This window comes from Schistocerca cancellata, chromosome 6 (genome assembly GCF_023864275.1).
Source record: "Schistocerca cancellata isolate TAMUIC-IGC-003103 chromosome 6, iqSchCanc2.1, whole genome shotgun sequence".
Lineage (NCBI taxonomy): Eukaryota > Metazoa > Arthropoda > Insecta > Orthoptera > Acrididae > Schistocerca > Schistocerca cancellata.
In genome coordinates, this window is record NC_064631.1 from 92,165,078 (window position 1) to 92,177,479 (window position 12,402).

General features: G+C 45.3%; 1 protein-coding gene across 1 annotated transcript in view; it reads left to right on the top strand.

Moving 5' to 3' along the window:
* LOC126088166 (protein Wnt-1-like) overlaps positions 1-4,611 on the top strand; it is a 100,788-nt gene extending 96,177 nt beyond the window's left edge. Inside the window, exon 7 of the mRNA XM_049906289.1 lies at positions 4,149-4,611. Within this exon, the coding sequence (XP_049762246.1) occupies positions 4,149-4,350 (202 nt within the window). The 3' untranslated portion in view covers positions 4,351-4,611. The remainder of the gene's footprint in view (positions 1-4,148) is intronic.
* The last annotated feature ends 7,791 nt before the right edge of the window (positions 4,612-12,402 follow it).

Genomic DNA, 12,402 nt, shown 5'->3' on the forward strand with positions numbered 1-12,402 from the left:
GCTTGCGGAGTATGGATGTAGATGTAGATGTAGACAACACTTTAGCTCATTCTACAAAGGACACAGTCACACATCTTGCTTCTTAGGCCACCACAATTTGTCCCATCTCCGTATTCTCCTGACACGGCACACACATTGACTTCATCATTTTTCCTCATCTGGTGAAGCCATTATGTGGCAAGTATTTCCAGACTGATGAGGTGGTGATTTTCGCTGTGGAACGTTTCCTGAACAACAGATTTGTACAACCAAGGTCTTCGCCAAGTAGTTCATTGTGGGGAAAAATATTTGGCATTGAAGGGTAAATGCGTAGAGAATGTCTGGCGCCACGAGAAAGTTTCATGGCCACAGCTTTGTTTTTTATGTGATGATTAAAACTTTGATGATATTGGTAAGTATGCAACGACAGAACGATACATGAACTTCTGTTTCTGTTAAGATGCGTAGACCTTGATGTCTCATAATTTGGAATATTGATTCCTCGTGTTCATAAGTGTATTTCATACCTGCATGTAATTTTTGGGCACAATATCTTTTTCCTATTCCTCTTATTTTCTTATTGGCACAGTTTTACTGCCACAGCCTGCACAATGACAGTCATGTCCGCCAATAAGATTTCAGTTGAACAGGTAATTTTAAAACCTTGCACGGGCACAGGTAAAATAGTTATACATAATTGGTTGACAATTCATATTGTACAACAGATGTTTAAGTATAGAAGTTAATACTATTAAAATGTAAAACTGAATGAAAAGTCAGATAGTTCCTGCAGTTATATTCATTTATGTCGGTTAGTGAGCTGCAGAGTAACAGTTGGTGTGGCTAGGCAAAGTTATCAGCCATCCTCAGTTGATAGTAACCAGCGTCATTGCCGATGGTTTTTACCAGTTGAGGAGGGCTGACAACTTTACCTAGCTACGCAAACTGTTACTCTGCTGCATTCTGTAATACCTCCCTATACCGTACGACATAGCGTTTATATACACCAGAAGATGCAACTTAAAAGTTATAACTGGTTGTGTGGGACTCTAATCTACTTAAATAAATACAGCTGCAGGGACTTTTCATTCAGTTTTACATTTTAATAGTTTTAGTTCCTGTATTTAAACATCTGTTGTGCTGTACGAATCGTTAATCAGTTACGTATTTCAGTTGAAACCACGCTAAAAATGATGCCACTAGAGTTCTGACGTGTGAAAATGGCAGGTGTGGGAGCCACTGTAGTGTGAGTCGCCACAGCAAGTGGCGTCACTTTTATGTGTATGTGGAGAGCCGGTGGTTTAATGCTGGGGACAGGGGCCAACGGTTGTGTGTGACGTCACTGTGGCGCGATGTTTGTCAGTTGGTTGTGTTTGTAGATGTCGTGCTGCCCTATTTGATGGTGCCCTCTGGTGATGGATGTGGACGTGTTGAGTTTAACGTGTGGTATTGGATTCATTCGAGTTCTAGTTGTCATCGTTCTAACGTAGTTTTGAGTTTTTGTAGTTGGTGCGGCAACCTGGCTTGCGGAAGTGTTTCCAGTGGTTTTTTTGTGGTCTGAATCAATGTGGTGTTTGTTGTGCAGAAAGAAGTCTAATTTTTTGTTGCTTTTTACTTAGCTATGGATATGAAAGTGAAGTTCGCGAGTGGGTGTTTTAGGAAATATAAGGGGCGTTCAAAAAGAAACGGACCAGAGGCGTAATTACAGAAACCAGTCCCTGTATGTTGAGACACTTGCCCCACTGTGACACAAGGCGGTGAATGGCTGTCTCATAAAATTCCCGGGGCTGCGATGTTAAACAGTTCTGCACGTACAGCTGGACGTTGTCATCCGAAGTGAATCAATTGCCCCTCAGAACCTTTTTAAGGGGACCAAAAATGGCGTAATCACAGGGAGAGAGGGCCGGAGTGTATGGAGGGTGGAGGGTGGCCGAGAAGGTCCCATTTGAATTTCTGCAGGAGTGCCGCGACTGTGTTGGCCGTATGAGGCTCTGCATTGTCGTGGAGCAGAATGACCCCACGAGTGAGATTGCATGGTCGCTTGGATTTGCTCGCTTGGCGAAGAGTGGTCAAGGTTTGCGAGTAACGCTAGGCATTCACTGTTGTGAAATTACAATGAAATGAACACCCTTAGCTGCTTACAGGCGTTGACATACGTCAACGGGGACAGATGAAAATGTGTGCCCCGACCGGGACTCGAACCCTGGATCTCCTGCTTACATGGCAGACGCTCTATCTGTCTGAGCCACCGAGGACACAGAGGATAGCGCGACTGCAGGGATTTATCTCTGGCACGCCTCCCGCGAAACCCACATTCTCAACGTATTGTCCGGCACTACATTCGTAGTGCCCCCGCCCATTATACTCATTACTCGCGGCGCGTTGCCGATTCCCGTAAGAGTTCGGGCACTGTTTGTGCATTCGCACAGAAGAAGAAGATGGTCAAGTGGCCGGTGAGCCTTAACTATGTATATACTAAGATGATATCTGTTCTTTCGGACATGTCCGAAAGAACAGATACCATCTTAGTATATATTCACTGTTGTCCCACGCTGCAGGAAGTGAATCAGAAGGGGGCCATCTTGGTCAAAGAAGAACGTCAGCATAACCTTTCCTGCACTCGTGTAGACGATTGATGCATGCTGCTGCTAGCTCTGTATAATCACATGACGTGCACGCGTGCCCTCTAATGACAGGCTGTGAACTTCCAGGTTCTGGTCGGAACCACACTTCATTACACACGCCACGATATTACCTTCCCGTCACCGCGCATTCCAGACTCCAGTTCGTTTATTTTGAACGCACCTTATATTTTTTATGTTTGTGTGTGTGTGTGCGCGCGTGTGTGCGCGCGCGTGCTAGCGAGCAGTGGCCGCTAGCGAGCAGTGGCCGACCTAGGCGGTATTGCCGGAGGCTTTTGTTGGTAGGTAATTTTTGTTTCATACTACAGTAATTGTGGTGTTTTGTCTGTTGTATATTTATGGTAGGTCGATTGTGTTTTAATTCATGTAGTGAATATGGGATATTTCGATTTTTGAGTTTTTCGGGTTTTGGTTCCACTTTTCTGAGTTGCAGGTTTTTGTTATGGAGAGCTTCGATTGAGCTACGGGGTGATCAAAAAGTCAGTATAAATTTGAAAACTAAATAAATCACGGAGTAATGTAGATAGAGAGGTACAAATTGACACACATGCTTGGAATGACGTGGTGTTTTATTAGAACCAAAAAAATACAAACATTGAAAAAATGTCCGACAGATGGCGCTTCATCTGATCAGAATAGCAATAATTAGCATAACAAAGTAAGACAAAGCAAAGATGATGTTCTTTACAGGAAATGCTCAATATGTCCACCACCATTCCTCAACAATAGCTGTAGTCGAGGAATGATGTTGTGAACAGCACTGTAAAGCATGTCCGGAGTTATGGTGAGGCATTGGCGTCGAATGTTGTCTTTCAGCATCCCAAGAGGTGTCGGTCAATCACGATACACTTGCGACTTCAGGTAACCCGAAAGCCAATAATTGCACGGACTGAGGTCTGGGGACCTGGAAAGCCAAGCACGATGGAAGTGACGGCTGAGCACACGATCATCACCAAACGACGCGCATGAGATCTTTCACACGTCTAGCAATACTTTGGTTTTTTTTTGTTCTAATAAAACCCCATGTCATTCCAAGCATGAGTGTCAATTTTTACCTCTCTATCTACATTATTCCGTGGTTTATTAAGTTTTCAAATTTATACTGACTTTTTGATCACCCGGTATATAGGTCGAGGGAAATGTGCGATTCCACTTTTTAGTGTTGTAGGTGTTGGTTTTTTGGTATTGGTGGTTGTTGCTGAGCTGTATACGTCAAGGGAAATGTCCGATTCCTTCGGGTATTTTGGTGTAGCGGAATATTGTAATTTAAATTTTTTTGGGTGTTACTTGTTTGAGGATGGTGCTGTGATTTTTTTATTCTTGTATATTTAGCTTGTATACACCCTAAACACCCAACTTTCCGCGGTTGACCCTTTAGTTCCACATATTTTTGGACTGAGACGTTATTGTGTCACTTTTATTTTTGTTCGCGTGTGTTGAAGTGTGTATGTAGTGACGTCAGGAGTCGGAGCGGACGGGTGGTATCGGACGCTTCCGTAACGGCGGGGCCTGGCTGTGTGTTCGCAGTATGGGCATCCTGGGGACGCGCGGCCGCATCTGCAACCGGACGAGCATGGGCCTGGACGGCTGCCGGCTGCTGTGCTGCGGGCGGGGCTACCAGACGCGCGTGCGCGACGTCGAGGAGAAGTGCAACTGCCGCTTCGTGTGGTGCTGCAACGTCGTGTGCGAGATGTGCCGCTACAAGAAGGAGGAGCACATCTGCAACTGAGCCCGCGGGGGCCACCGCAGCCTCGCACTGCTCCCCTCTCCCACTACGGACACTCTACTTCATTATTTATTTCTGTATTAAAGCTTTCTCATTCGTAAACTGGATGTTATGTGTCATAATACAAGCGAGTCACGATGTTTTCTATATAGTAAACGTGGACTAAAAGTACAATATCCTAATGTGGTATATGTGTTACGTTTTTAAATATATGTAAATTATTACTATTTAGTAATTATAAATGAGCTAGTGTTTTATCCTGTGACAAGATGTATTTATTAGTAAATATATTTGTAAATGAGTGTAATACACTGGTGTTTCTCAGTCACACCTCTTTTGTATAATCCTTGCTTACACAATGCACCACAGTTCCTCTTACCTCCTGACAGTCCATATACCATTACTCTCTACTCACAGCTATCAACAGTGTTTTCCATTCCACCTATTATGAGCTTATTAATGGATCACAGTAATTGTTCTACAGTGGGTTAACATAAGAGAAGAGAGAAATATATTTATTTAGTATGTATCACACGTCTCGTTACAAACATAAGGTACAAAACATCAAACAAAAACGTTCAATATGCACTACATTATATAACTGGAGATGATTGGTGGAAGTTAATAACAACAGATACAAATTTATACATGAATTCCAAAGCTTAGTTAAATTTTTGATTGTTCAAAACAGAAAACAGTTATTATTTTAACTGACGATGTTGTTATTGTGGTCTTCAGTCCTGAGACTGGTTTGATGCAGCTCTCCATGCTACTCTATCCTGTGCAAGATTCTTCATCTCCCAGTACTTACTGCAACCTACATCCTGCTGAATCTGCTTAGTGTATTCATCTCTTGGTCTCCCTCTACGATTTTTACCCTCCACACTGCCCTCCAATACTAAACTGGTGATCCCTTGATGCCTCAGAACATGTCCTACCAACCGATCCCTTCTTCTAGTCAAGTTGCGCCACAAACTCCTCCTCTCCCCAATTCTATTCAATACTTCCTCATTAGTTATGTGATCTACCCATCTAATCTTGAACATTCTTCTGTAGCACCACATTTCGAAAGCTTCTATTCTCTTCTTGTCCAAACTATTTATCGTCCACGTTTCACTTCCATACATGGCTACAGTCCATACAAATACTTTCAAAAACCACTTCCTGACACTTAAATCTATACTTGACGTTAACAAATTGCTCTTCTTCACAAACGCATTCCTTGCCATTGCCAGTCTACATTTTATATCCTCTCTACTTCGACCATCATCAGTTATTTTGTTCCCCAAATAGCAAAACTCCTTTACTACTTTTAAGTGTCTCATTTCCTAATCTAATTCCCTCAGCATCACCCGACTTATTTCGACTACATTCCATTATCCTCGTTTTGCTTTTGTTGATGTTCATCTTATATCCTTCTTTCAAGACACTGTCCATTCCGTTCAACTGCTCTTCCAAGTCCTTTGCTGTCTCTGACAGAATTACAATGTCATCGGCGAACCTCAAAGTTTTAATTTCTTCTCCATGGATTTTAATTCAAACTCCGAATTTTTCTTTTGTTTCCTTTACTTCTTGCTCAATATACAGATTGAATAACATCGGAGAGAGGCTACAATCCTGTCTCACTCCCTTCCCAACCACTGCTTCCCTTTCATGGCCTTCGACTCTTATAACTGCCATCTGGTTTCTGTACAAATTGTGAATAGCCTTTCGCTCCCTGTATTTTACCCCTGCCAACTTCAGAATTTGAAAGTGAGTATTCCAGTCAACATTGTCAAAAGCTTTCTCTAAGTCTACAAATGCTAGAAACGTAGGTTTGCCTTTCCTTAATCTTTCTTCTGAGGTAAGTCGTAAGGTCAGTATTGCCTCACGTGTTCCAACATCTCTACGGAATCCAAACTGATCTTCCCCGAGGTCGGCTTCTACCTGTTTTTCCATTCGTCTGTAAAGAACTCGCATTAGTGCTTTGCAGCTGTGACTTATTAAACTGATAGTTCGGTAATTTTCACATCTGTCAACATCTGCTTTCTTTACGATTGGAGTTATTATAGTCTTCTTGAAGTCTTAGGGTATTTCGCCTGTCTCATATACACTCCTGGAAATGGAAAAAAGAACACATTGACACCGGTGTGTCAGACCCACCATACTTGCTCCGGACACTGCGAGAGGGCTGTACAAGCAATGATCACACGCACGGCACAGCGGACACACCAGGAACCGCGGTGTTGGCCGTCGAATGGCGCTAGCTGCGCAGCATTTGTGCACCGCCGCCGTCAGTGTCAGCCAGTTTGCCGTGGCATACGGAGCTCCATCGCAGTCTTTAACACTGGTAGCATGCCGCGACAGCGTGGACGTGAACCGTATGTGCAGTTGACGGACTTTGAGCGAGGGCGTATAGTGGGCATGCGGGAGGCCGGGTGGACGTACCGCCGAATTGCTCAACACGTGGGGCGTGAGGTCTCCACAGTACATCGATGTTGTCGCCAGTGGTCGGCGGAAGGTGCACGTGCCCGTCGACCTGGGACCGGACCGCAGCGACGCACGGATGCACGCCAAGACCGTAGGATCCTACGCAGTGCCGTAGGGGACCGCACCGCCACTTCCCAGCAAATTAGGGACACTGTTGCTCCTGGGGTATCGGCGAGGACCATTCGCAACCGTCTCCATGAAGCTGGGCTACGGTCCCGCACACCGTTAGGCCGTCTTCCGCTCACGCCCCAACATCGTGCAGCCCGCCTCCAGTGGTGTCGCGACAGGCGTGAATGGAGGGACGAATGGAGACGTGTCGTCTTCAGCGATGAGAGTCGCTTCTGCCTTGGTGCCAATGATGGTCGTATGCGTGTTTGGCGCCGTGCAGGTGAGCGCCACAATCAGGACTGCATACGACCGAGGCACACAGGGCCAACACCCGGCATCATGGTGTGGGGAGCGATCTCCTACACTGGCCGTACACCACTGGTGATCGTCGAGGGGACACTGAATAATGCACGGTACATCCAAACCGTCATCGAACCCATCGTTCTACCATTCCTAGACCGGCAAGGGAACTTGCTGTTCCAACAGGACAATGCACGTCCGCATGTATCCCGTGCCATCCAACGTGCTCTAGAAGGTGTAAGTCAACTACCCTGGCCAGCAAGATCTCCGGATCTGTCCCCCATTGAGCATGTTTGGGACTGGATGAAGCGTCGTCTCACACGGTCTGCACGTCCAGCACGAACGCTGGTCCAACTGAGGCGCCAGGTGGAAATGGCATGGCAAGCCGTTCCACAGGACTACATCCAGCATCTCTACGATCGTCTCCATGGGAGAATAGCAGCCTGCATTGCTGCGAAAGGTGGATATACACTGTACTAGTGCCGACATTGTGCATGCTCTGCTGCCTGTGTCTATGTGCCTGTGGTTCTGTCAGTGTGATCATGTGATGTATCTGACCCCAGGAATGTGTCAATAAAGTTTCCCCTTCCTGGGACAATGAATTCACGGTGTTCTTATTTCAATTTCCAGGAGTGTATCTTGCTCACCAGATGGTAGAGTTTTGTCAGGACTGGCTCTCCCAAGGCTGTCAGTAGTTCTAATGGAATGTTGTCTACTCCTGGGGTCTTGTTTCGACTCAGGTCTTTCAATGCCCTGTCAAACTATTCACGCAGTATCGTATCTCCCATTTCATCTTCATCTACATCCTCTTCCATTTCCATAATATTGTCCCAAGTACATCGCCCTTGTATAGACCCTCACTCTTTCCACCTTTCTGCTTTCCCTTCTTTGCTTAGAACTGAGTTTCCATCTGAGCTCTTGATATTCATACAAGTGGTTCTCTTTTCTCCAAAGGTCTCTTTTAATTTTCCTGTTTGCAGTATCTATCTTACCACTAGTGAGATAAGCCTCTACATCCTTATATTTGTCCTCTATCCATCCCTGCTTAGCCATTTTGTACTTCCTGTCGATCTCATTTTTGAGACGTTTGTGTTCCTTCTGACGATAATTGATTCTTTTAATATATTTTGAGCAGTTAAATATAACGACTAGATGAACGACAATATAATACAGAAAATCCAAAATATCCTTGTCTTTTTTTAGTAAATTAAATACAGATTTCAAATTAAACTTCCACTGTTTGCACATTGGATAGTTTACAGTCGATGTGTATCACAAGATTGACTTATGGTGGCGAGAGACGGACTTTTAATGGGTGAACCATTCAAAAAGAGACGGTTGCTGAGTGGGTATTGGACTGATGCGTGGCGGGCAAGACACGAAAACGGACAAAGGGATCAGGAAACAACTGAGGCCGAATACATAATTAAGATGATAATGAAAATGAAATGACAGCTGGTGGCTTGTAGCCATGTGAATGAAGATGGGTAGATGGCATTAGAAGAAATTCAGGAACAACATGGATGTGTAACAAAAACATGGAAAACTATAGGGTCACCTTATCCAGCACTGTGTCTATTGTCTTGAGGCAGTGTAGCTCACAATGTACAAATTAGCCTGTATTGAGAATGAGAGCAGGTAACGACTTCCAACATGCCTTACGTATAATTTCAATTTTCTCGCTGTCACCCCCCACAAGTTAATGAAAATATAATAATTAGTTACTATATTTTCGCTGTTCATGCAGCAAAACTTCAGTATCAGGCATGACATTTTAATTTATTGCTTCTTTACTACTATTAACGATACATTTTGTAGATAGTTTCCACATATGCCACCGTATGTATCTGCAAAATTGTGTCATTGTCCAACATATAGTTCAGGAGATGTGTTGTCATCGACATTGGTATGGGTGAAAAATTAGTTTTTCGTAAAGCAGAGCGCACATTACCCAGAATATACTCCTGCATTGTTTGATAACGAGAGCTCTTGGTCGGCCGTTGTGGCCGTGCGGTTCTAGGCGCTTCAGTCTGGAACCGCGTGACCGCTACGGTCGCAGGTTCGAATCCTGCCTGGGGCATGGATGTGTGTGATGTCCTTAGGTTAGGTTAGGTTTAAGTAGTTCTAAGTTCTAGGGGACTGATGACCTCAGATGTTAAGTCCCGTAGTGCTCAGAGCCATTTTGAGAGCTCTTAGTGACTTCGAACAAACTTTAATTTTAGACCTTTTCTAAATTATTTCATTCGTCTATACAAAACTAATCAAATAAATGTAATTATAGTCCTGCATCTTCAACGATAAAAGTTTTACATGTTTAACGCCAATTATTTAACACATTTTTATTTATTTTTAGGGAAGGAGGGTATGGAGGGGAGGGCAGAGTGGTCAGGGATCGTAACCTGAAGCCTGGCTAGAGTGTCCCCCTCACCGAAGGATATTGGGAATGATAAGGGGGAAATCAATAGCCAGAAAATACTTTTTTTAACACTTTTTCATTTATTTACTTTTTATTTGTGTTTCCATTATATCACACCTAAAATATGTGTAACTAGAGCAGCATCTTGCACTGAGCAGACAAAACAAATAATCCCGGGACTATACTGAGGTAATATATGTAGGGAACCGGAAAACGTGCTTCGTAGACGACGCAGAAGGTTGCACCGCCAATCTCCGTACACTTCATCATCCAGGTTTGTCTTCAAACATGTCGTATGTTATTCAACCGGAAGTTGTTCGTGTTTTTGTCAGCTCAGTCAGTGGGTTTCTTCTCCTACCTGTTGATGATCCGGCTGCGTGTAGGGTACTCCCTAAGTAATTAGAACAATATTTCCTATATTTTGGGTTCCAGACAATCTTACAATGACGTTCTTGTAGATAGTTCCAAAAGTCCAATACATCTTCAGTTTCATCATGAAGTAAACATTTCACCGCGTGGCCACGTACCCATGTGCCTGTGTTGGTTTTGGTGCGCAGGAAATACAGTTCAGTTCATTCGGAAAAAGCAGAAGCTGAGGTGTGATATGTCCTGGGGTCACCCGTAAAAAGTACGACAAAATTTGTCACACCAAGCGCCATACGTCTTCTGCTGCGCCAAATCTGAGACGGTGCTCGTCCGTGTCTTGCACTCTGCATTCCGCACATAGAGGAGAGTCCGCCATATTTATCTTGTGGAGGTGCGATCGGGTGATCTGTTTACCATTGAATGTGATGTACCATGCTGATAAGACATCAGTATCAAGTCTAACTGCGTCTATCGTCCGCCATACCAACTTCAACTAACATGAGGGTTCTTGCCCTCGACCATGTTTGGTAGACACCTCTGGTGTAGGACGCGATATATCTCCCTCGCCGTCGCCTGTTTAGTCGGTGGCTCTTCGATACGGATATAATTGTGTTCACTGTAAAAGTGACCGAAGTAGTAGAAAGGTGGGGGTATGTCTTGCGTTGTCAGTGGGGACGTAAGGGAGTGTGGAGTTAAAGGACTCTAGCAGCAAACCCGTCAAACCTTCCGGGAGGTGGCGCCCTGGCTTCATGTGTGAGCTGACAAACAGGACTGCTGCTCTGTTGTGGACATGGACTAGGCCAAGACCTCCCCTGTCTGGCTGAAGGGTCAGTGATTCATAACTGACTTTGAAGAGCATGCCTGTGCTGACGTAGGCTGCTAATGCCACTAATATACGTCGAGCATCAGTAACGATATCGGAAGTGCATGCGCGATGCATGGAAGAATGCTAGATAAACATTGACGTGTGTCCTTTGTAGAATGTCAAGGGTCCGACCCGAATTTCTTGTAATAAGCGGCGGTAATTGAGGGCCGCTGTACGCCATATGTCGTCGTGAAACTCCACTCCTAGACAGTTCATAGTACCACTAAGCTGTAGGGCGTCGACACACGCTGGGATCAGCCCGTCTCATGGCGACCACTTTGGTGACGATGAGACAGCTGCCTGAAGGCACACCCTACATGTCAGTCTATTCTAGTGCGCTGGTTACACACTCACGGTTGCGGAGCACAGAACTAAGTTGTCTGCATATGCTGTACAGCGAAATGTGACGTCTCGTAAGGTTAGTCCGGAGAGGCGTTGACAGAGGTCACAGAGGAGCGGTTCCAGTGCCAGAGCGTAGTTTAAGGTCGACAGGGGCCAGGCTTGACGCACCGATCTGGAAATTGGGAGGGACTGCGCGAGGAGCCCGTTAACGAGCACCTCGGAGGTCGCCTCTCAGAGGAGGCGCATTACAACGTCTATGAACTGTTGTGGGTGCTGTATGTGTTGGAGAATGGACGTCAGGTACACGTGATCCACTCGATGGAAAGCGTGGCTAAAATGTAGTGATGCCAACGTTCCTGGGATGCGGTGTGCCCTCACTAGGGCTACTATGTCACGGTATCGACACAGTGCTGTGTGGTTATTATTGATACCCCCTAGGGAAACCTGATCTGGTGATATGACGTGAGGCAGGGTGGGTCGTAAAGGGTTTGCTAATAGTCCGGTGAGTATCTTCATATCGCAGCTGACGAGCGTCAGCGGGCGCTAATCTCTGTCGGTTTGTGAACCGGTATAATCATTCCTTGGACGAAGGCTGCGGAAGCTCCCGACAGATTTCCACGAATTTCGGGGCCAGTAAGTACTGGAAAGTTCATGAAACTCCACAGAGAGCCCGTCAGGGCCAGAAGACTCGTTCGACGCTCCTTTACCCATGGCATCGATATCTTCGTCTTCCGTAATTTCGTTCAATAATTCAGTTTGTAAGACCATAAGCCAATCGTGAGACTCCTGTCACCATCGTCGGGTCGGAACATTGGACAGAATAACGTCGTGCATTATGGTCGAAGAAGGTTGTACCAATACCATGTTGTTTGGTGAGGCGACAGCCGTCCGCAGTGCTGATGGCCTGCATCGGCGCCCGTCTTCATAGTTTATGTTCTCAAATGAGATGGTACATGGTGGGTCATTTCGTCACTAGTCTGTGATGTGTTCGCCCTCGGACGATCGTCCCTTCGAGGAGTCGGTGCACATTATCTACAATCCGTGCCTTCGGATGATATACTGTCATCTATCGATCCAATGTGGGTGGCAACGAGTCACATTCGCAAAGGACAGGGAAATAAAAATCGGATGTGCGCCACCTCCAAGCAGCGATCTCAGCCCCATACACAATCAAAGTTCTCCGTAGGGC